The 26,528-nt window shown below is 45.1% G+C and overlaps 1 protein-coding gene across 1 annotated transcript; it reads right to left on the reverse strand.

The window, feature by feature from the left end:
* Nucleotides 1-7,331: 7,331 nt before the first annotated feature.
* LOC125553006 (probable inorganic phosphate transporter 1-8) lies at nucleotides 7,332-9,230 on the reverse strand. The gene has a single exon (XM_048716735.1). The coding sequence runs from the start codon at nucleotides 9,132-9,134 to the stop codon at nucleotides 7,524-7,526; it is 1,611 nt and encodes a 536-aa protein (XP_048572692.1). The 5' UTR covers nucleotides 9,135-9,230; the 3' UTR covers nucleotides 7,332-7,523.
* Nucleotides 9,231-26,528: the final 17,298 nt, after the last annotated feature.

The raw sequence follows: 26,528 nt of genomic DNA on the forward strand, positions 1-26,528 counted from the left end.
TTCTTCTCCCTTTGGATGGGCTTAGGACAGGTTTAATGGCAACCCGAGAAAATCCTCCTCCATCTGTTCATGAATAGGGGGGATCAGCCCACGGACACAGATGTAGGAGGACGCCATCCAACTGTAGCCGCATATATTTGGTCTTAAAAACCTGTATTAGAAAAAGATAAATGTATATAAAAACTGTTTATCTGTACACCAAAAATGTACAATGTGTATGAAAAACAATATGCATCAAAAAATATATTTGAAAAAAAGGTTAATGATGTATTAGGAATTTTAAACATCTACAAGAAATGTTCTCGATGTATTGAAAAACGTACAATGTGTATAAAAATATTAAAGATGTTCTAAAAACACAAAAGAAAAGAAAAATAAACACCAAAAAAATGAGAATCAAAGAAAGAAAGAAAATAAAAAAATGAAAACCTGAAGAAAACCGCAGAAAAAGGAAAAGAAAAACAATAGAAACCGATGCAAAACAGTTAAAATCCCAATAGGAAAATCACAGAAAGAAAGTTGCGCGCATCTACAGTGTTTGTGATGGTCCAGTAGCCCTGGGACGCCCCAGGCACCTGCCACGGAAATTGCATCGCTGCCTGCCTCGGATAACAGTATCTGTTGTTACCGTTCGCTGTGTCACATAGCTAGTGCTTCTCATAGGCGAGCTTCCCAACTCGGCCGACCCATTACCTCACGCTGTAGCGACTCGGTCCGAGTACTGTAGTGACCCGGTGCACCGTGGCAGCTCGGTTCGTTGCACTGTAGTGACCGGTTCGGTGCACTATAGCGATTTGATTCGGTGCTCTATAGCGGCTCGGTTCTTTGCATGGTAGGGACCGATTTTTTATTCCAAAGAATATTTTTAAATATGAGAATAATTTTTGAAAATTTAAACTTTTTTGACAAGGCCGGACAATGCGAAATTCCAAACATTTTTTGGAATTCCCAAAGATATTTTTGAAAAAAGCCAAAACAAAAGAAATCGTGAACAATTTTTCAAATTACATTGTTTTTCTTAAAATCCGCGATGCGCCCTGGCGGTGGCAGCGAGAGGGTCAAGTTGATAATTCATACAAGCCTAACGTGTTTTAGTTGATATACTACTACTCCTTGTCAACTTGTGCGATTGTGTTAGTGACAAGACAAACTGAACGGCATGGCGCATAAACTAATCTTCGTTGTTGAAAAGCATCTCAAAGCAAGACACGGATTTTTGACTTGGCCGTCGACAGGTATATCGATGAGCAGGGAAGGCATATCGTGTCTGCCCGCTTGCATCCTTCCAGATTAAACAAGTGTCCGGATGACATGCCCGATGCAAATTGTTCGTGAGATCAGGCATATTTCTAAGCAATCCTTGGTTAGCGCTGACGCAGAGGTGGCGCATGTCGTAAAAAAATTCCCATCTTGTAATGCTTCGAAGTCTTGTCTCATCTCTGCCACTCTCAAGGTGAGAGCTGGCCCTCTCTTGCAGGCAGTTGACTAGAAGCTGCATGGATATGTATCATGATCCTGGTGCTTCTGAGAAATGTAGTCAATCCCTAGGATGAGGTTTCGAAAAGAAGATAAAAAATCCTAGGATGGGCAGTTCAAACTATGCCATCTTAAGCTACTGTTGTTCAGAGACTATGCCAAGCCGAAGGGTGCTCAGTGCCAACTTTTGTTCTTCAGAAATGATCTCATTTTAATTTGATATGCCATCATGCAATTCTTTTTGACCAGGAATTGTTTGGATGATCCCTTCCGCTGCCTTAATTGCTAGCATAATCTGCGGAAATTAATCTTAGCAATAAGTCACCATCATAGGGTCTGCAATTAAAATTATCCATCTCAGAGTGTTATACTTGTCTGAGCTTTCACTAATTTCGTTGACTGTGTCAAATGTGACGAGTTAGTGCTAGAATGTAGAAGGTCGATAGACCTCTCTCTTGACTATCGACGTACCAGTGACTTGTAATTGAACATGTATGTGTACTATATAAACAGACCAATACACCAAGTACGATCACGGCAAATAATCTCTCTTCACTTGAGGTTAATTCTTTGGCTACGAAGAGTGCTTACTCTCTAAGATTTGACAGTTACACGCATTTGCAGCACGGCGAGCAAAATGAGCCAGCCGTACGTGTGGCAGCTAGTGTTTGTACTTGAATCAGAGCTCAAAGTATGGAACTCTGCTAGTCTGAGACTAGAGGGTCAACACCAACAGCTATAACCACGCGCGCCATTGTCCAAATTAAATCCATCTCTCTGTGATTTTCTGAAAATATTTGCGTACACAATTATTTGGGTTGACATAATGTATCTAATGAGCTTGCTTTTACAACGCTTGCTGCGTTCTTTTTGCATATACTCCTTTCGTTTCTAAATATAAGTCTTTTTAGAGATTTTAATATGAACTACATACGAAGCAAAATGAGTGAATCTACACTTTAAAATACATCTATATACATCCATATGTAGTCTATATTGAAACCTCTAAAAGGACGTATATTTAGAAACGGAGGGAGTACGATTTAACAGATTTCTGTAACCAAAGAGAAAAATAACACACAATTTTCTTGCGCATTTATGTCGATGACATCGTGATTGTCGGATCTTGCCCTCATGTTGTGGATCACCTCATTTCCGGTCTGTCCAGTTCTTTTTCCAGCAATGATTTGGGTTGACTCAGTTGATTTGGGCTGACTCGGGGAAAGGACCTTGACCCAAGACAGCGACCCGCAAATTTCCTTCTAGATCCCTTTGAAGTGTTTGTCTATACCCCTATATAGTGTGCGAATGACTTTGAAAGATGGTCATTGGATGAAGCCAATCCGACGGTGCAGAGATGGCAAATCCGAGCACTACTGGCCGTCGGATATCATCTACATTCCACCAGATTTTGCCACATGTACAATCTAGAAGACTCCATGGTAGAACTTAAGCATAATGCACAAATCTCAAAACACAAGCACGTCTCCTTTGTTCTAGAATCTTCCGTATCATAATTTCCCACTTTTTTTTCTGGATGAATTGCCATTATTTGTTTTTACTTTATGCTTTACAACGCACAATTCCATGAATCTTAAAATAGATTTGCTTTTTTATTCCCCCGCAAAAAAAAAGATTTGCTTTTTTTATAAAAACTAATTGATTTTGAATGAGATGAACTATAAGAATTAAACGAACATCTACATCATGCATATATGACTCAAAGCTTACATGCTATAATGTGATATTTATTCATAACTTGGTTGCCAAATCTTATGCGTGCAATGCACGTGTACCTTACTAGTAGAAGTAGAAACACAATTTAAATTGTAATTTTAAAACTATAAGATTTTTCTAAATTATGCAAACATTTTTATAATTCAAAATATATATGTATAGTATTTATATTTGAATATTAAAAAAATTAGGTATAATATTTATATTTTTAAAACGAAAGGCGTGAACGCTGTACTGGCCAGCACCGAGTTCGAGTTACCAACGGCAGTCCGGCTCAAGATGCAGGTGCCTCTTTTTTAATAGATAATTTTCGCTATGTAGTAATAGACGGGATCCAGCGGGTCATACAGGCAAAAAAAATGAAATGCCACCTCTCCAACGTCGTCATGGGCTTTTTTGTGAGAAATGAGAAAAATTGAGGGTGTTTTCATTAAAAAAAACTGGCCAGACGCCCTCCTCTCTACCTTTGGGTCACTAACAGTGAGCCCCACACCATGCTGGCGTGCCTAGTCAGCAACTCAGGGCATAGATTTGCATCGTTTTTGCATGCATGAGCCAAGTTATTGCACCAATTCATTGCATGCACGAGCCAAGTTATTGCACCATTTCAAAGTATGTCACTAGTTCTAGCACCAAAATGACTGTTTGCGTCAAGTTCAAGCACCATCAGCGTAATTGACTCGGGACATCTATGTGTGGGTTGCGGCAGTTTCTACCGAGTCATGCGTGCGCGCGCTGATTTTATAACTTCCCTTTTTTTCACGCCTGAACTGTGTGCGCTCTTGGCCTGATCCTTTTTACCATATGGAAATCGAGCTAGGTGGGAGGTCGAACCATCACGACGAAGACGACTGCGTGCGCGTGGGAAATGCGTTCATGGGTCGCGGGTCTCCTTTCTTCTTCTTTTTTTGCCTTTTTTTCAGGCGGGGATGGAAGAAGCAGTGGGTGAGAGGATGGATCATACGTGAGAAGGAGGTCGAACCATCACGATAAGGGTGGATCCCTTTTTAATAGTATATAGAAATTAGTGGAAACAAGTTTGGTATAAATCCCGTATCCAAACAACCCCTTACAAGTTGAAATATGCTGAAAATACCCGCAAAAAAAAGAGAAATATGCTGAAAAATTGCGAAATAAACGTCGGAAACAAAACAAAATGCACTGTGTGGGCCAGTTTGAGCATTCCATTGCGTACTGGGCCTTTATCGCTACAAACAGGAGGCCATAGGCCATGCTCGCAGCAGCCCATAAGAGAAGCCAACTCGTGAAAGACGATTTAGAATCCATTGATTGAGGAAGCCATCTTGTTAGAGGAAGGACTTGCGATTCGCCACATGGAACTGACGATCGGCGGCGCGCACACTGTCCTAGCTACCCGTCGATCTAGGCGGCGTACTGGCCGGTGGCGGAGTGCGGCGAGCCGGCAAGAGGCCGACCAGATATATGGCAAGCGGCTGGGCCTCGACTCCGGCCAGTGACAGTCACAATCGAAAGCACAAGCACGAGGGCCAAAGCGGCGACTCCCTCACCGGAATTACATCTAGCTCCGACGGGGGTGCGACAACTAGGTGAGTAGTTCTATAGAATTTAACGACAAATTGTGTGATTCAACATTGATTGTGCCAATTCAAATTATGCTTGTTTAAATTTTTGATTTGAACATATTTTTTGGTTTAAATAAAGGAATTCACAAGTGGAATCGCAGCAAAGCCTACATCAAAGGGATGAACATAAACATCGGACCTAGGACTTTTTCTAGTATAATAAACGTCGAATTGTTTAAGAAAATTATTTGTTATTGTATCTAATGTTTTTATGTACTTCTACGTTATATGAAAAAGAAGTGCATATACTACACATGACGTTTATCCAAATACGACACTTGTGGTAGTAAATATAGCTTATGACATGCCCAGGCTTTGGCAATTTGCTAGCTCCACCACTGGATATCGATTTGAACCTATCTTGTAAGAGGCTACAAAAGCCTCATAGGCAACTATGAATGAAAAATATGCAGGTGGTGTTTTACCCCCTCTGACCTTTCAGAAAAAAAAAATACAAGTAGAGAACATTTGGGGACTTGCCGTGCAGCTAGTTATAAGGTATTTTGACGGAACTTATAAGCTATACCACACTAACGTGTTAACTGCTATGCTATTTGTCAACTTGTACGTGGTTGTGTTAGTGACAAGACAGAATGAACGGCATGGCGCATAAACTAATCGTGTTGCCAATAAGCATCTCAAACATTTTGACTAGGCCGTCGACAGGGATATTGATGGGCATGGAAGGCATATCGTGTCGACCCGCTTGCATGCATCCCTATGATTAAACAATGGCTGGATGATACAATGCAATTTTCTCATGAGAATCAAGCATAACCTTGGTTAGCGCTGACGCTATTTAGATGGGGGGAGGTGGCACAATTTGTCAAATTTCTTCCATTTTCTAAACCTTTGAAGTCAACTCTCATCTCTGTCCCTCTCAAGGTGAGCCGTGCTTTCTTTTGTAGGGAGTTGATTAGAAGCTACATGGATATATACCCTGATCCTAGTGCTTCCGAGAAATGTAGTCAATTCCTAGGATGAGGTTTCGAAAAAAAGATAAAAGATCCTAGGATGAGCAGTTCAGACTATGTCATCTTAAGCTGATGTTGTTCAGAGTATGCCAAGCCGGCAAGCCCAAGGGTGCTCAATGTCATCTTTTGTTCTCCTCGAAAGTATCTCACTTTTATATGCAATCATACATTTGATTTTGACCAAGAAAGTTTAAATGATCCCTTCTGATTACTAGCATAATCAGATGACCTCACTCCAGATTATTCTTTACTGTTTATTAGTCATGGTGGATTGGTGGTTAGGAAGTACTGTTTATTAGCGAACGTCTTTTTTGGACAGTTTTAAGTGGCGGGAGACGGCAAATACTGCCATTTTGCGGTAAAATTTCTCTCCTTTCCAGAAAATGGCATGCGTTCTGAAGAAACGCCGATCCCGTACAACCAAACTTGTTATCTACAACGATGCCAACCCCTCTTAGCGAACGTTTGCCAGCTATTGTGGTCCCCGTAATAACTACGTTCGCAATAGTCCAAAGAACTATTCCAAATTAAATCCCTCTCCATCCGATTTCTTTAAAATATTTACATACACAAATTTGTTTGTTGACATAATTTATCTGATGAGGTTGCTTTTACAAGCTTGCCAAGTTGTATTGCATACACAGCTAACACATTTCTATAACCAGGAAGTAACATCACACACATTTTTCTCGCGCATTCATGGTGATGCCATCGTGATTGCCGGATCTTGTCCTTGTGGTGTGGATCGCCTCGTTTCCTGTTTATCCAGTTCGTTTACTATCAATGATTTTGATTGACTCGGTTAATTTCTTTGATTTGAGGCTGATTTGAGTTGACTCAAGGGGAATGACCTTGACCCAACACAAGTAAATGTGCTAATGATCTTCTTAACCGTGCTCACATGGAAAATTGCAAGGCGGTATCCACCTATCTCTCTGTCACGTGGACAACCATTGAGTTGGTGGGTTGCAATACCTTACTCCCGCTCGTCTGGACATTTCTTTCCATGTAAATAAGGTGCTAATATCAAGCTAAACCAACATATGTGAATTGGGTTTGATGCAGACAACCAAACATGTCCTATTGATCTCTTTCTTCTTTTCCCGATTGACACCTTTTGTTCTCTTTGAGAACTGAGCTGGTTTATGTATGCAATTATGCATTTGGTTTTGACCAAGAAAGTTTAGATGATTCGGTATGGTGCCTTAGTCATAGTCTTGGAAGATGACTTCACTCCATGACATTATTTTCACTGGTTAGTACCCAGGGACTAAGAAGTGCTAGAAAACTACGTACAAATGGAGGAGACTCTTGACTAGCCTAGATCAACTACTCACAAAATTAATGAAATCTAGTAAGTAACCAGTGACAAGAACTAAAATTAAAATTATCCACCTCAGAGTGCAATTATAGTTTGAGATTTCTCTTTCGTTGACTGAAGAGAGTCTTGAGGCTCATCACTGACCAACTCTCAAGCAAGCGTTAGCTTTGCTCACTGTAGCTCTAAACTTTGAGTGCAATACCCATTTGTAACTGCAAGTTGATTGATTGATGTACGTATATATCATGGGCATATTGTACATGAGGAGCCGGCCCTGCAGGTGGGTTGGCCCGCGAAGATACAGTAGTATTTTAAGCGTGTACGTATCACAAAACAAATTACCCAACAAATTAAGGACTAACTCAGCTGCTTCACTAGCACGCACGCACGAGTTGTGAAATATATGGCGGCCTACGCCATGGACGGCTGCACGGCGGCGGCGCGTGCCTGGTCCTCGTTGTCCTGGGCCTCGCCGGACATCTCCTCCAGCGACTTCCCGTTGGCCTCCGGCACCAGGAAGGTGAACATGAAGCCCAGCAGGTTGACCCCCGCGAGCACGAAGAGGGAGTTGCGCACGCCGATGCCGGGCCTGTACCCGGCGTCCGGCTTGTGCGGGTCCTGCGCCGCGTAGAGGAACCCGAACGCCCCGATCATGGCGCCGGCCTTCCCAGCGGCCGCGGAGATCCCATGGCACGTCGACCGCAGCCTCGCGGGGAAGATCTCGGCGGGCACGACGAAGGTGGTGGCGTTGGGCCCGAAGTTGGCGAAGAAGAAGGTGAAGGCGTACATGACGACGAAGCCGATCTGGTTGCCGGGCGTGGTCCAGTGGTGGTAGGGCACGGCGAGGCCGAGCATGAAGACGGTCATCATGAAGAAGCCCATGAGCTGGATGGCGAAGCGGCCGACGACGTCGATGAGGAATACGGTGAACCAGTAGCCGGGCACGGTGCCGCAGAGGGCGATGAGCGTCTGCGCGCGGGAGATGCGGAACACCTCGTCGAGGGCGCTCATGGTGCGCGCCTTGGGGATCCAGTTGATGCTCGTGAAGATGTCCTTCTGGAACAGGTTCTGGCTGTAGAAGGCGATGTCCAGCAGGAACCACGTGGTGGCCGTGCCGACCAGGTGGAGGCCGTGGCGCCGCGCGAACTGCGGCGAGAAGAGGCCGAAGTCATTGGCCCCGCGGCTCACCATCTCGTCCATCTTCTCCGTCTCGTCCTCCAGCTCCACCTGCAGCACCTTGGACATGTCGGCGGCGGCGAGCTTGGCGTTCTTGGCGACGAGGGCAGTGTAGCGCGCCGTCTCGGGCATCTTCATCCGCCAGTAGTAGGTGAGCAGGGCCGGCAGGGCGCCGAGCATGAGGATGATGCGCCAGACGAAGTCGGCCTCGGTGCCGGTGGAGGCGACGCGGTCGTCCTGGTAGGCGGGCTCGTGGAACCCAGCGCGGAAGGCGGAGGAGATGATGAGGGTGACGATGCCGCCGGCGAGGATGCCGAAGCCCTGCATGGCGAAGACAGCGGCGATGAAGGCGCCGCGGGTCTTCTTGTTGGCGTACTCGGACATGATGGTGGCGGAGAGCGGGTAGTCGCCGCCGATGCCGAAGCCGAGCCAGAAGCGGAAGAAGCAGAGCGTGGCCATGACGCTCTTGGGGGTGTGCGCGAAGGAGAGCCCCGAGCCGATGGAGCAGATGACCATGAGAATCAGCGTCATGCCGTAGACGCTCTTGCGGCCCATCTTGTCGCCGAGCCAGCCGAAGAAGAGCTGGCCGGCGAGCGTGCCGCAGAAGGCGACGCCGTTGACGGCGGCGGCGACGCCGGGGGGCAGCGTGCCGGGGTCGGGCTTGGAGAGGTCGGTGTAGTAGATGCGGCCGAGGAGCTTGGTGACGAGGGAGATGCAGAAGAGGTCGTAGGCGTCGGTGAAGAAGCCCATGCCGGCGACGACGATGGCCGTGAAGTGGTACCACTGCGTCTTGGCCGCGTCCAGCGCGCTCAGCACCTGCAGCCCCTGCTGCTCCGACCGCGCCATGCTGCTGCTGCACAGGGCAACCGTGCGAGTGTGAGAGCTAGACGACGGTGCCGGCCGGCCGCAAGACTTTCTTGTGTTGTGGTGCAGAAATAATGGGCCGGCTATCTGGTATAAGTAGCCGATCGAGGAGAGCTGGGTGTCACCGCGAATATTTGGTTGATATTATTAGGGATAAGTATATTTTTCGTCCCTTAGTTCTTTCGAAAATATAGAAATAGTCCCACAACTTCAAAACCAGCAAAACCTAGTTCCTCAACTTCTCAAACCGGATAAGTTTAGTCCCTTGTATTACTTCGAATGGTTTCAGATTTAGTTTTGACCAAAACTTGACATGTCATCCGGGTTTGACCGCCATGTCACCATCCAAGTCACAAAAGCGACTCCTAATCCCACCTTACTTCCTCTCTCGCGCACTCTCTCGTCCCACTTCTCACAACAATCACAGAGAGAAGAGCACGGAGAGTACCCAACACACCATACACTCAGGCATTTAGCTCGTCGGAGAGCAGAGAAGCAGCACTTCGGCCTCACGATTCCATAACTGTCATCCTCGTTCATGCGGCAGACGTCCCAAGCATACTCATGGCGCCGTACGCACGAACACAACAAGCACGCCGGCAATACATCTAGCTAGGTGCACAAACAAGAAAGCATGTTGCCCGCCTAGCTAGTCAGCCACACGCAAATGTTGGGCGCCTCGGCCAACCTTAGCAAGCCGGCGCACTGGCCCGAGCGAGCCCGCATGCAGCACCAGGCACCCTGGTCGGCGTCGCCGCCGCGCGCTTTGGCCTGCCCCACCGGTGCCCGACGCAGCTCACGCTGGGCGCCATGGTGTGCTCTTGCTCACTCAATGATTTGTGCCACCGCCATCGCGCATGATTTGTACGGCCGCACCAGGTCACGCCGGGCGCCCTAGGTTTGACCAACATCATGTACGATTTGAGCCGCCGCTCCAGGCCAGGAGAAGGCAGCCGTTGGGTAGGGCGAGGACGCACCGGTCGGCGTCGACATCCATGGGCGTGCTGACCGCTCCCTCGCCTCGTAGCGTCAGCGAGGTTGAGTTCGAGTGGGAGAGCTCCATGGCCATGGACCACGGGAGCTTCTCGGCCTGCTGTGGGAGTTCAGAGGGTGGAAGAGAGAAAGATAAGAGAGAGAGTGGAGAGAGGAAGAAGATGAAGTTGAGACGGACGATGATGTGGCAGGTCAACAGTCAAAACCATGCCATGTCAGCCCAAAACCACCCAAAGCAACTTGGGGGACTAAAAATATCTGGTTTCAACAATTGAGGGACTATGTTTTCCTGGTTTTAAAGTTGAGGAATCATTTCTATATTTTTAAAAGAATTGAGGGATGAAAAATATACTTTTCCCATATTATTATGTTCTCTTGTCTAGGCTCCCTCGAGCATGAAGTTTCACTGCATGTAAAGCTGTTACCATCCTGGGGAATTTCCATGCTCCATCGTTGACAAGGATATCATGCGGCATGGGAAATAATATCATCTGAATGCAACCTATCAACATCCGAGCCAAACCCTCAAAAAAAACATCCGAGCCAAAATGTTAAGACTTACAAGGTGATATTTACAGAGTTTTTTTTTTCCAGGAAAAACTTTCAATCTATTCATCTTCAATCATGGTAGTACAACGAACACTAGAAATAATAAAAATTACATCCAGATCCGTAGACCATCTAGCGACGACAACAAGCACCGAAGCGAGCCGAAGGCGCGCCGCTGTCATCGCCCCTCCCTCGTCGGAGCCGGGCAAACGTTGTTGTAATAGATAGTCGGGAAGTCGTCGTGCTAAGGCCCCATGGAACCAACGCTTCAGAACAGCAACCGCCGCAGATGAAGAGTGTAGATCAAAAGAATCCAACCTGAAGACACACGAACGAAGACGAACGACGAACAGATCCAAACAAATCCACCAAAGGCCGATCTGCCGGAAACACACCTCCGCACGCCCACCGATGATGCTAGACACATCACCGGAACGGGGGCTAGGCGAGGAGACCTTTATTCCATCATCAGGGAGCCGCCGCCGTCTCGCCTTCCTGAGCAGGACACAAGCCCTAACAAAGCTTTAAAATAGATCTAAAAACGGAGCCCTCCCACCGGCAAGGGCCAAGATCCACTCTGCCTTCATGGCCCTAAGGCCACCGGAGACGGGACGGACCGGCACCGGCGCCGACGGGAGGCAGAGAATCCTAGTTTGTTTGGAGGCGGCGGCTGTAGCTAGGTGGAGGCTCGGAGTTATTAGACTTACAGGAGATAACGAGCAATGCTACACCCACGAAGACTTACGTCGAGTTTTACGTAAATTGACACTTGTCAATTTGTGATTGGAGACAGGGGGAGAAGGGGCCCACACCCCTAGAAATCGGGGGGGGGGGGGGGAAGGAAAGTTATGTAACCCTTAGTAAAATGCTACGTGTGTAGTATTATTCGTTCATAACCTACGAGCAATGCTAGACTCACGGGCAGTTTACGGGGGATTAACGGGGTGGTTAGGCATGATTGGTTGAAATTTAATTAAGTGAGACGGGCCCATCGGCCTGTAGAGTCCGTTGTTTCTTTCTGTGCATGTAGTATTATCGATAATAGACTGATCCTTCTTCCCGCACTACCCCCCCCCCCCTAATTTTAGGGTGGGCCCGCTTCCTCCAAGTTACCAATCAAAATAGATCACATCATCCGAGCCCATAAAACTACGGTAAATCTACTAGTTGTACCATTATTCATCTCCGAGCAGAGGGAGTGCCACTATGTTCTCGAGGAGCTAGCCTTATTCACCAAGCTCACACGAGAACGTGCATGGTTCGTCGACCACATTTTCTGCGAGACTGCGACCACTGTCCTGACATGCCACCGCCTGCTCTGGGCGCGACGACTAAGCTGAAACCCACTCCCCCTTGCTGCTCTGGTGGCACAAGGTATCCAAGGGGAACTGAGCTATGTGCTGGCTACCCAAGGCCTCCAAGGAGTAAGCGACGTAACCATCATCATTGCCCGCTATAGCGACCTTGAGCTAGGGGATCCCGATGAGCCCACTGCCCCACGGGGATGGAATAGAACTAAAAAGGCTTCCAAAGAGGGGACCAACGACATTGCGGCGCTATTGTTGGCACCAACCAAAGGTCGGAACTGGGTTTTCGCGTGGAGCTCCTCCGCACACGAGAAAGGGGCGACATCCAGACACATTGGAAGCACCACATATCGCACGACACTCTCATCGACGTCATGATAGATATCATCTGAACCTAGATATCAAAACCCTTATTAGATGTGGTTTAGCTTCGATGATTCATGACTCTGGTAGAATTAACAAGCAAATTTGTTGAGTTCCAAAAGAAAAAGAAGAAGCAAATATTCAACGATAATTGCATATTTCATACTCCTCAAGTCTTAGCTAGCTGCTTTAACAATTATTGCGATCACTTTGTCTATCAAAATTGCGTCTTTCACACGAAGCTATGGTTCGATGTGCTTAGTTTTTGAACGTCAAGTCAAACAACTGCATCAAGCCTACTTACTTCGAAGCAACGTACCCACCGGTGTGGAAAGTGCCATTAATTGATACCCGTGCGTTGGGACATGTATTTGTTAGTCCCTTTGTCTTATAATTGTTGTCGTAGTTTTAGTTTAAATTTGAACTAAAACCACGACAATAATGATGGAATGGAGGGAGTGTTATATTCAAGAAACAATGCAAAATATTCCTTGTTAATTCACTGAACCAACGATCATGCATGCAAGCGGTGAACGATGTCATGTGGAGGGTGGAAGATGCATTTTGTAGTCCGTTCGGGAACGCGCTTTCCTGTCCTCTTGCCGTTTGGTTGCTATCCATCCAGATTCATAAACTAAACCAAACTTCGTGGGAACTCTTGGGATCAACAGTTTGATGGCATATCCTGGAATCTTTAGACCCTAAGGTCTCGAGCTAAAGCGTGTCGCAGGAGGACGAGGTGACACACGTGGATGAAAACAGTCTGCGTACGTACGTGAGCACACAAATTTGACAATCTTTGTTTTGGCTCCGTCGTGTAGAACACACATGGCATTTGGCGGGCGTGGTACCCATGATTATGTTTTCCCACGAGAGCTGAGACGACAAGCACAAGACGCTTTGTAGAATATGAAATAGAAAATTACGAATCCCGACAAAAATAAGAGATCTGCTAAGGCAACATCACAAGGTATTTTAATATGCCGAGAAGATCCCTGCCCGATATTTTAATATGCACTATATACGGACAAATACACTGAAACACGTCTATATACATCGGATTTAGAAAAAAGTTAAAACTTTGTGAACAGAGGGAGTATTTACTAAACCAATGAGGCAAGGGCTGAACCGATGTTATTTGGAGATGGAAAATGCATTTTGTAATCCGGTTGGGAACACGCTTTCAAGTCCTGCATTTTGGTTGCTGCCCGAGATCACTAAACTAAGCATGAGATGCAACCACGTGGGAACTCTTGGGATCAACAACATGGTATATCCGATCCTGGAACCTTTAGACCCTGATGTCTCGATCGAGCTAAACTCTCATCCACCTACGGGACCCAGCCCCAGCATCAAAGGCGATTTTTGATTCTCCTCCAGGGAGCGGTTGTTCTACGCCCTAACTCGATGCGTCCACGTAAGAAAATATAGTAAAATATTTTTTTAAACCCAAAATTTTGTGGAAATGATGATAAACAAATGTTATAGATGCTTGCAAAGTTTGGTGGTCAAATGACATTTGAGGAGTTTTGTAAAAAACAAATTACTGAAATCTACTCAAATTGTACGTGCACTGTTTGAGCACAACTTGTAATTTTCTTTTGTAGAGCTTCTCGGACGTCATTTGACTACCAAATTTTGCAACCATCTATAACATTTGTTCATTATCATTCCCACAAAATTTCAGATTTCTTTGAAATGATTTGTTTTTTTTTTGCGTGTGTGTAGTCATGGGTGCACCGAGCTGGGATTCAGCCACTACTTTCCCTTCTCCTCCATTGTCATCACGCTCCTTCGCCGGTAGACCACCGGTCTCCTCCTCTTCCGTTGGTTCCATCGGTGGGGGTGTACGGAATGGCCACGATCTATTGGCGGGAGCGATAGTTTAGTTTGTCTTAGGGGCATTACGTTGTCCTTTCACTTCGGCCATTTCCATGATAGTGGTGGTGGCGGTGTTCAATAATGGTTTCTCCGACTTCTTCTCCGGCCTAGGCATTGTGTGCGCCATCAGATCCAGCAATGAGCTTGGGTGGACAGTGTCTTCACCTTCCACTGCTTCGGCTTATCCGAGGGTGGCGGCAGCAATGTTCAAAAGTCTCCCCCGACTTCGGCAGTGGGTGCACCATCGGATCTAACGAAGAGATTGGGTGGACAAGTTTGCCTTTCTCTCTGTGGAAACAGTAGGAGTTGCTTGTGTCTTCGTTGGATCGATGCTACTTGCATTAACGACGCCAATCTTGTCTTTTCATTACCCGGGAGAACACCTACGGATATCGACCGAGTGTGATTTTCTCCTTCGGGCCGTGTACCTTTTGGGGACGATGTTGCCAACATTCTGGTAGTCTGTGTGGCTACCACTCTTTTGTTCCCATGAAGACTCAAAATGCCAACGACAATAACATCCATGCTCCATCGGCATGTGCTGTTGGAAATATGCCCTAGAGGCAATAATAAATTGATTATTATTATATTTCCTTGTTCATGATAATCGTTTATTATCCATGCTATAATTGTATTGATAGGAAACTCAGATACATGTGTGGATACATAGACAACACCATGTCCCTAGTAAGCCTCTAGTTGACTAGCTCGTTGATCAATAGATGGTTACGGTTTCCTAACCATGGACATTGGATGTCGTTGATAACGGGATCACATCATTAGGAGAATGATGTGATGGACAAGACCCAATCCTAAGCCTAGCACAAGATCATGTAGTTCGTATGCTAAAGCTTTTCCAATGTCAAGTATCATTTCCTTAGACCATGAGATTGTGCAACTCCCGGATACCGTAGGAGTACTTTGGGTGTGCCAAACGTCACAACGTAACTGGGTGGCTATAAAGGTACACTACGGGTATCTCCGAAAGTGTCTGTTGGGTTGGCACGAATCGAGACTGGGATTTGTCACTCCATGTAAGCGGAGAGGTATCTCTGGGCCCATTCGGTAGGACATCATCATATGCGCAATGTGACCAAGGAGTTGATCACGGGATGATGTGTTACGGAACGAGTAAAGAGACTTGCCGGTAACGAGATTGAACAAGGTATAGGAATACCGACGATCGAATCTCGGGCAAGTACAATACCGCTAGACAAAGGGAATTGTATACGGGATTGATTAAGTCCTTGACATCGTGGTTCATCCGATGAGATCATCGTGGAACATGTGGGAGCCAACATGGGTATCCAGATCCCGCTGTTGGTTATTGACCGGAGAACGTCTCGGTCATGTCTGCATGTCTCCCGAACCCGTAGGGTCTACACACTTAAGGTTCGGTGATGCTAGGGTTATAGAGATATTAGTATGCGGTAATCCGAAAATTGTTCGGAGTCCTGGATGAGATCCCGGACGTCACGAGGAGTTCCGGAATGGTCCGGAGGTAAAGAATTATATATAGGAAGTGCTATTTCGGCCATCGGGACAAGTTTCGGGGTCATCGGTATTGTACCGGGACCACCGGAAGGGTCCCGGGGGCCCACCGGGTGGGGCCACCTGCCCCGGGGGGCCACATGGGCTGTAGGGGGTGTGCCTTGGCCTATATGGGCCAAGGGCACCAGCCCCAAGAGGCCCATGCGCCAAGAGAGAAAAAAAAGGGGAGAGTCCTACAAGGGGAAGGCACCTCCGAGGTGCCTTGGGGAGGATGGACTCCTCCCCACCCTTGGCCGCACCCTTCCTTGGAGGAAGGGGCAAGGGCTGCGCCTCCCCCTCTCCCTTGGCCCTATATATAGTGGGGACAAAGGAGGAGCAAACCAATCTAAGGCCTGGCGCCTCCCTCTCCCTCCCGTGACACATCTTCTTCCTCCCGCAGCGCTTAGCGAAGCCCTGTTGGAATCCCGCTACTTCCACCACGCCATCGTGCTGCTGGATCACCATCAACCTCTCCCTCCTCCTTGCTGGATCAAGGCATGGGAGACGTCTCCGTTCCGTATGTGTGTTGAACGCGGAGGTGCCGTCCGTTCGGCGCTAGGATCATCGGTGATTTGGATCACGACGAGTACGACTCCATCAACCCCGTTCTCTTGAACGCTTCCGCGCGCGATCTACAAGGGTATGTAGATCCACTCCTCCCTCGTTGCTAGATGACTCCATAGATAGATCTTGGTGACACGTAGGAAAATTTTGAATTTATGCTACGTTCCCCGACAGTGGCATCATGAGCTAGGTCTATGCGTAGATTCTATGCACGAGTAGAACACAAAGTAGTTGTGGGCGTTGATCTTGTTCAATATGCTTGCCGTTACTAGTCTTATCTTGATTCGGCGGCATCGTGGGATGAAGCGGCCCGGACCAACCTTACATGTACTCTTACGTGAGACCGGTTCCACCGACAAACATGCACTAGTTGCATAAGGTGGCTGGCGGGTGTCTGTCTCTCCCACTTTAGTCAGATCGGATTCGATGAACAGGGTCCTTATGAAGGGTAAATAGCAATTGGCATATCACGTTGTGGTCTTTGCGTAGGTAAGAAACGTTCTTGCTAGAAACCCATAGCAGCCACGTAAAACATGCAAACAACAATTAGAGGACGTCTAACTTGTTTTTGCAGGGTATGCTATGTGATGTGATATGGCGAAAGGATGTGATAAATGATATATGTGATGTATGAGATTGATCATGTTCTTGTAATAGGAATCACGACTTGCATGTCGATGAGTATGACAACCGGCAGGAGCCATAGGAGTTGTCTTTATTTATTTATGACCTGCGTGTCAACTTAAACGTCATGTAATTACTTTACTTTATTGCTAACCGTTAGCTGTAGTAGTAGAAGTAATAGATGACGTGACAACTTCAAGAAGACACGATGATGGAGATCATGATGATGGAGATCATGGTGTCATGCCGGTGACAAGATGATCATGGAGCCCCGAAGATGGAGATCAAAAGGAGCAATATGATATTGGCCATATCATGTCACTATTTGATTGCATGTGATGTTTATCATGTTTATACATCTTATTTGCTTAGAACGACGGTAGTAAATAAGATGATCCCTCATAACAATTTCAAGAAGTGTTCTCCCCTAACTGTGCACCGTTCCTAAAGTTCGTCGTTTCTAAGCACGCCGTGATGATCGAGTGTGATGGATCCTTACGTTCACATACAACGGGTGTTGACGAGCCTAGCATGTACAGACATGGCCTCGGAACACATGCAAAACACTTGGGGTTAACTTGACGAGCCTAGCATGTACAGACATGGCCTCGGAACACAGAAGACCGAAAGGTCGAGCATGAGTCGTATAGAAGATACGATCAACATGAAGATGTTCACCGACGTTGGCTAGTCCGTCTCACGTGATGATCGGACACGGCCTAGTTGACTCGGATCATGTAATCACTTAGATGACTAGAGGGATGTCTATCTAAGTGGGAGTTCATAAGATGAACTTAATTATCCTGAACATAGTTAAAAGGATTTTGCAAATTTTGTCGTAGCTCATGCTATAGTTCTACTGTTTAGATATGTTCCTAGAGAAAAATTAGTTGAAAGTTGATAGTAGCAATTATGCGGACTAGGTCCGTAAACTGAGGATTGTCCTCATTGCTTCTTAGAAGGCTTATGTCCTTAATGCACCGCTCAGTGTGCTAAACCTCGAACGTTGTCTGTGGATGTTGCGAACATCTGACATACACGTTTTGATAACTACATGATAGTTCAGTTAAACGGTTTAGAGTTGAGGCACCAAAGACGTTTTTGAAACGTCACGAAACATATGAGATGTTTTGAGGGCTGAAATTGGAATTTCAGGCTTGTGCCCACGTCAAGAGGTATAAGACCTCCGACGATTTTCTTAACCTGCAAACTAAGGAGAAAAGCTCAATTGTTGAGCTTGTGCTCAGATTGTCTGAGTACAACAATCGCTTGAATCAAGTGGGAGTTGATCTTCCAGATGAGATAGTGATGTTTCTCCGAAGTCATTACCACCAAGCTGCTAGAGCTTCGTGATGAACTATAATATATCAGGGACATATATGATGATCCTTGAGATATTCGCGATAGTAGAAATCAAGAAGGAGCATCAATTGTTGATGGTTTGTGAAACCGCTAGTTTCAAGAAGGGCAAGGGCAAGAAGGGATACTTCGTGAAACGGCAATTCAGCTGCTGCTCTAGTGAAGAAACCCAAGGTTGAACCCAAACCCGAGACTAAGTGCTTCTGTAATAAGGGGAACAACCACTGGAGCAGAATTACCCTAGATACTTGGTAGATTAGAAGGCCGGCAAGGTCGATAGAAGTATATTGGATATACATTGTGTTGATGTGTACTTTACTAGTACTCCTAGTAGCACCAGGGTATTAGATACCGGTTCGGTTGCTAAGTGTTAGTAACTCGAAATAAAAAGCTACGGAATAAACGAGGACTAGCTAAAGGTGAGCTGACGATATGTGTTGGAAGTATTTCCAATGTTGATATGATCAAGCATCGCACGCTCCCTCTACCATCGAGATTGGTGTTTGCGTTGAGCATAGACGTGATTGGATTATGTCTACCACAATACGGTTATTCATTTAAGGAGAATAATGGTTACTCTGTTTATTTGAATAATACCTTCAATGGTCTTACACCTAAAATGAATGGTTTATTGAATCTCGATCGTAGTGATACACATGTTCATGCCAAAAGATAGTAATGATAGTACCACCTACTTGTGGCACTACCACGTAAGTCATATCGGTATAAAACGCATGAAGAAGCTCCATGTTGATGGATCTTTGGGCTCACTCGTTTTGAAAAGTTTGAGACATGCGAACCATGTCTATTGGTGTATATGCATGAAGAAACTCCATGCAAATGGACCATTTGGACTCACTTGATTTTGAATCACTTGAGACATGCAAATCATACCACATGGGCAAGATGACTGAAAGCCTCGGTTTCAGTAAAATGGAACTAGAAAGCAAATTATTGGAAGTAATACATTTTGATGTGTGCAGTCCAATGAGTGCTGAGGCATGTAGTGGATATCGTTATGTTCTTTCTTTACAGATGATTTGAGTAGATGTTGAGTACATTTACTTGATAAATCATGAGTCTGAATTATTGATAGGTTCAAGTAATTTCAGGGTGAAGTTGAAAGATCGTCGTGACAAGAGGATAAAATATCTATGATATGATCATAGAGATGAATATCTGAATTACGAGTTTGGCACAGAATTAAGACATTGTGGAAATTGTTTCACAACTAATACAGCCTGGAACACCATAGAGTGATGGTGTGTCCGAACATCATAACTGCACCCTATTGGATATGATGCGTACCATGATGTCTCTTATCGAATTACCACGATAGTTTATGGGTTAGGCATTAGAGACAACCACATTCACTTTAAATAGGGCACCACGTAATTCCGATGATATGACACCGTATGAACTATGGTTTAGAGAAACCTAAGCTGTCATTTCTTAAAAGTTTGGGGCTGCGATGCTTATGTGAAAAAATTTCAGGCTGATAAGCTCGAACCCAAAGCGGATAAATGCATCTTCACAGGACACCCAAAACAGTTGGGTATACCTCCTGTCTCAGATTCGAAAGCAATAAGGGATTGTTTCTAGAATCGGGTCCTTTCTCAAGGAAAAGTTTCTCTCGAAAGAATTGAGTGGGAGGATGGTGGAGACTTGATGAGGTTATTAAACCGTCTCTTCAACTAGTGTGTGGCAGGGCACAGGAAGTTGTTCCTGTGGCACCTACACCAATTGAAGTGGAAGCTTGTGATAGTGATCATGAGACTTCATATCAAGTCACTCCCAAACCTCGTGGGATGACAAGGATACGTACTACTTCAGAGTGGTACGTAATCCTGTCTTGGAAGTCATGTTGCTAGACAACAATGAACCTACGAGCTATGGAGAAGCGATGGTGGGCTTGGATTCCGATAAATGGCTTGAGGCCATATAATCCGAGAGAGGATCCATGTATGAAAACAAAGTGTAGACTTTGGAAGAACTACTTGATGGTCGTAAGGCTGTTGAGTGTAGATGGATTTTAAAAGGAAGACGGACAATGATGGTAAATGTCACCATTAAGAAAGCTCGACTTGTCGTTAAGATGTTTTCCGACAAGTTCAAGGAGTTGACTACGATGAGACTTTCTCACCCGTAGCGATGCTAAGAATCTGTTGGAATTATATTAGCAGTCACTGCATTATTTATGAAATCTTGCAGATAGGATGTCAAAACATTGTTTCCTCGATGATTTTCTTGAGGAAAGGTTGTATGTGATACAACCGAAAGGTTTTGTCAATCCTGAAAAGATGCTAATAAGGATGCAAAGCTCCAGCAATCCTTCTGAGGACTGGAGTGAGCATCTCGGAGTTGGAATGTACACTTTGATGAGATGATCAAAGATTTTGGGTTTATACAAAGTTTATGAGAAACTTGTATTTCCAAAGAAGTGAGTGGGAGCACTATAGAATTTCTGATGAGTATATGTTATGGATCAGAAATGATGTAGAATTTCTGGAAAGCATATAGGGTTATTTGGAAAGTGTTTTTCAATGGAAAGCCTGGATTAAGCTACTTGAACATTGAGCATCAAGATCTATAAGGATAGATCAAAACGCTTAAAAGTACTTTCAAATGAGCACATACCTTGACATGATCTTGAAGTTGTTCAAGATGGATCAGTCAAAGAAGGAGTTCTTGCCTGAGTTGTAAGGTATGAAGTTAAGACTTAAAGCTCGACCACGGAAGAATAGAGAGAAAGGACGAAGGTCGTCCCCTATGCTTAAGACATAGGCTCTACAGTATGCTATGCTGTGTGCCGCACCTGAAGTGTGCCTTGCCATGAGTCAGTCAAGGGGTACAAGAGTGATCCAAGAACGGATCACGGGACAGTGGTCAAAGTTATCCTTAGTAACTAGTGGACTAAGGAATTTTCTCGATTATGGAGGTGGTAAAAGAGTTCGTCGTAAAGGGTTACGCCGATGCAAACTTTGACACTAATCCATATTATTCTGAGTAGTAAACTGGATTCGTATAGTAGAACAGTTATTTGGAATAGCTCCAAATAGAACGTGGTAGCTGCATCTAGGAGATGACATAGAGATTTGTGAAGCACACACGGATCTAAAAGGTTCAGACCCGTTGACTAAAACCTCTCTCACAAGCAACATGATCAAACCTAGAACTCATTGAGTGTTAATCACATAGTGATGTGAACTAGACTACTGACTCTAGTAAGCTCTTGGGTGATAGTCACATGGCGATGTGACCTGTGAGTGTTAATTACATGGCGATGTGAACTAGATTATTGACTCTAGTGCAAGTGGGAGACTGTTGGAAATATGCCCTAGAGGCAATAATAAATTGATTATTATTATATTTCCTTGTTCATGATAATCGTTTATTATCCATGCTATAATTGTATTGATAGGAAACTCAGATACATGTGTGGATACATAGACAACACCATGTCCCTAGTAAGCCTCTAGTTGACTAGCTCGTTGATCAATAGATGGTTACGGTTTCCTAACCATGGACATTGGATGTCGTTGATAACGGGATCACATCATTAGGAGAATGATGTGATGGACAAGACCCAATCCTAAGCCTAGCACAAGATCGTGTAGTTCGTATGCTAAAGCTTTTCTAATGTCAAGTATCATTTCCTTAGACCATGAGATTGTGCAACTCCCGGATACCGTAGGAGTGCTTTGGGTGTGCCAAACGTCACAACGTAACTGGGCTATAAAGGTACACTACGTATCTCCGAAAGTGTCTGTTGGGTTGGCACGAATCGAGACTGGGATTTGTCACTCCGTGTAGACGGAGAGGTATCTCTGGGCCCACTCGGTAGGACATCATCATATGCGCAATGTGACCAAGGAGTTGATCACGGGATGATGTGTTACGGAACGAGTAAAGAGACTTGCCGGTAACGAGATTGAACAAGGTATAGGATACCGACGATCGAATCTCGGGCAAGTACAATACCGCTAGACAAAGGGAATTGTATACGGGATTGATTAAGTCCTTGACATCGTGGTTCATCCGATGAGATCATCGTGGAACATGTGGGAGCCAACATGGGTATCCAGATCCCGCTGTTGGTTATTGACCGGAGAACGTCTCGGTCATGTCTGCATGTCTCCCGAACCCGTAGGGTCTACACACTTAAGGTTCGGTGACGCTAGGGTTATAGAGATATTAGTATGCGGTAACCCGAAAGTTGTTTCGGAGTCCCGGATGAGATCCCGGACGTCACGAGGAGTTCCGGAATGGTCCGGAGGTAAAGAATTATATATAGGAAGTGCTATTTCGGCCATCGGGACAAGTTTCGGGGTCACCCGGTATTGTACCGGGACCACCGGAAGGGTCCCGGGGGCCCACCGGGTGGGGCCACCTGCCCCGGGGGGCCACATGGGCTGTAGGGGGTGTGCCTTGGCCTATATGGGCCAAGGGCACCAGCCCCAAGAGGCCCATGCGCCAAGAGAGAAAAAAAAGGGGAGAGTCCTACAAGGGGAAGGCACCTCCGAGGTGCCTTGGGGAGGATGGACTCCTCCCCACCCTTGGCCGCACCCTTCCTTGGAGGAAGGGGCAAGGTCTGCGCCTCCCCCTCTCCCTTGGCCCTATATATAGTGGGGAAAAAGGAGGAGCAAACCAATCTAAGGCCTGGCGCCTCCCTCTCCCTCCCGTGACACATCTTTTTCCTCCCGCAGCGCTTAGCGAAGCCCTGTTGGAATCCCGCTACTTCCACCACGCCGTCGTGCTGCTGGATCACCATCAACCTCTCCCTCCTCCTTGCTGGATCAAGGCACGAGAGACGTCTCCGTTCCGTATGTGTGTTGAACGCGGAGGTGTCGTCCGTTCGGCGCTAGGATCATCGGTGATTTGGATCACGACGAGTACGACTCCATCAACCCCGTTCTCTTGAACGCTTCCGCGCGCGATCTACAAGGGTATGTAGATCCACTCCTCCCTCGTTGCTAGATGACTCCATAGATAGATCTTGGTGACACGTAGGAAAATTTTGAATTTATGCTACGTTCCCCGACATGTGCAGAGTGGAAAGAATTTTTTTTTAGGGGTTCTTTTGTAATGCTTATGTTTGACTAACATAGAGCTCCGACTCCTTCGGAAAAAAAGTCTCAACCTAAAGAGTGTTCCAGGAGGACGAGGTGTGAGCACACAAATTTGACAATCTTTTGTTTTGACCCCGTGTAAAATACACGACATGTGGCTGCTGCGGTACGCCGGTACCCATGTCTATGTCTATGCTTTCCCACGGTGCAGGTGTAGCATTTTTATTTTCCACCAGAGAGTATAGACACAAGCATACCGTGAATCCGGACGATCATGCATGCAAGGGAATTCATGGCATATGCTCGTGGATATCCGGTTAAGCCTTTGACGATGACCGCCCAATTTAGATAGAATATAACGGCCAGCTACGGCTAGCAGTTGATGAGTTGACGTTGAAGGAGACAGAATGGATACCATATAATGCAATCATATGCGTCGTCTTAGCTAACGTTAGCTGGGGAGTTTGTTATCGTTGGCTAGTAGGGCTTAATTTGGTTAGTTAATTGATGAGCTAATAATACAAAATCTGCATTTATCTACTAACATGCACCTGTGCTGTTCGTGGATTAATTCAGCATGATTCGTTCTCATGTGTTCTTTTTTTTCGCGGATGGTTCTCATGTGTTCTGTGTTAGATATAAAAATTCTCGTGTTTTCTGTTCATGAGAGCACCAGCCTTACCGATATAAAAATTCTCGTGTTTTCTGTTCATGAGAGCACCAGCCTTACCCCCCCCCCCCCCCCCCCCCCCCCCCAAAAAAAAAGTTGTAACGGTGTATTTCTTCAGAAATTTTGGTGTAGCTTTCTTGTTGTTTTCAGCATGGGTATAACTTTTCTTAAAATCTTTTTATTTTGAAAGTTCTGAAGTAATTATGTTACCGCTTTAGTCTTGGTGGTGTAGTGTTCCATCTTTACTGTGTTGGTGTAGTGTTCCATCATTACTGTGTTGGTATGCATGCCACCTTGCTGCCCGTTTCCCTGACCTTCTTTCATGTTTGTTAATGACTGTGGTTAATGGAAATTAAGATGGTAAAGTCAACTAGCTTTGCCTGTCCGGTTTGCACTTGTTTGGCCATTATTCAAGCTCCATAGTTATCCAAAAGTTCCAATGGATATGAGGGCACATGCTCTCCTTGTGAACTGAATTCAATTGAAATCATAAGTTTTCCTTTTTGTATCCAGTGATATCATCGATCAGTATTCAGTTGTCATACTTCCTTACTCCTTTTCTTATTGAACTACTTAGAACTCCTTTTCTTGGTACTTGCTTGTTGGTTAGTCTTGCTCATCTATGGTAATGTGCACAAGTAAATAGAGCATTAATACATCTGGATTTGGTTTCACACTTAATTTCTGAAACAATGCTCACACTTCTCCTTTTCATTTACTTTAGTATTAGACGTGCATTGGTCAAAACCATTTACTACAAAGTTGTACTAAATCAAAGACACTTATTTTAGGACAGAGTGAATATTTAGACAATTGCAGATGGTGTTCTCACAAGTAGCTAGGGAAGTATATCATAGTAACTTGAGTTCTTCTCCTGTGCTTGTCCGTGAGTACCTGCATTTCCACATCACATGTAGTTGTGACATGTTTTTCTTTGTGAGAGCACAAACATATTCCTGGAGAGAGCATTTTCTACCGTGCCTGTGCATGCATGCACCGTTTTTGCCTATCGAGATCCAGGAGTGCTGCACAGGAGAGAAACAGGCCGCCCCACCACCGACGAAAAAAGATGGAGGGGGGAAGGGGGCGGTGGCTGGTGGCACTAGTTTTGCGCCCGGGAGCGCACAAGGCCAACTATGAGCTAGCAGTACCATACATGGCTTCAAATCTCCAAGCAAATCAAGGGCTCTCCCATGCACGAGCCCGTGCATGGGATATTTGATTTTCTCCATATGCACATCAATGGCGTAGCGATGATTGGTTGACACCCGAGCCAAAAATTACACCCAAAATTATCCTAATTTTAAGGCATACAAAAGTAAAGCTCTGTTACATAACTAGTAAGAACATGAACACAATATTTAATGACTTGCTTCAACCCAAAGTTACCCAAAAAGGAACTACAGAATTAGAAAACTCAAGACGTACAAAACTACATGATTTTTGAGAAATAGAAAACTAATGATTTTCTACATTGGCAAAACTATAGAAGTACAAAACTAATTATTGAACCCTAAACTAAGGAGACTTTGCAAGGGAACGAGCATGGATCTAGTGAAGGATTGAATTGAGGAATCATGCATATCAACATTCAATCAAGGCAAAGTGTCAGGGCGGATGTTGGATGATTGGTGGTGACCGATTCCTTAAGGGGAAATTATTGGGCATATCCAAATAGGGAGAGCCCAGGGGAAATTATTGGGCATATCCAAATAGGGCGGATGTTGGATGATTGGTGGTGACCGATTTCTTAAGGCTGAGAGGGAGAGAAGGGAAGCTGGTCCCCAAAGTTAGGGTTCATCTCGCACGGGCAAGGGCATGCACTACAAATACATATTAGATGCTTAGCGTGCTGAATACAAGTAAATGTGAATGCAATGCACACACTCCTCTTTGCTAGTTTCTCACTGAGCCGTCTATCTAAGCGTTTTACCTTCCAAATTTTGGCAAGCTTCCCGAAGCTTCAGGGTCGGTTTTGGGAAGCTTCTGGTCCATTCTTTTTCTGCCATTTTCGCTTGGTTTTGTTGGTTTTCACCCAGTTTTATTATTCATTCTTTTTCATTTTTCTTATCCCTTTTATTTTTTTCATGAAAGTTTTTCCAAATGCATGATTTTTTTTCAAATGCGCGACCTTTTCAAAATCGTGAAAAATAAAATCCTCAAACTTTTCAAATTCGTGAACGTCTTTTCAAATCGACATTCTTTTTTCAAAACCGAAAACTTTTTAAAATGTGTGAACCTTTTTGAATATATGAATTGTTTTCGTGTTTGTGAAAATATTTTCCAATACACAAATGTTTTTCAGAATGAGTGAACTGTTTTGAATCTGTGAGTTTTTTTTAAATCTCACAAACTTTTTCCTATCCATGAAAATTTTATCAAATCGACGAAATTTTTTCAAATTCTTGATTTTTTAATAAAATTGCATGACCTTTTTGAATTCTTGATTTTTTAGTTTTTCAGTGCA

This window comes from Triticum urartu, chromosome 4 (assembly GCF_003073215.2).
Source record: "Triticum urartu cultivar G1812 chromosome 4, Tu2.1, whole genome shotgun sequence".
Taxonomy (NCBI): Eukaryota; Viridiplantae; Streptophyta; class Magnoliopsida; order Poales; family Poaceae; genus Triticum; species Triticum urartu.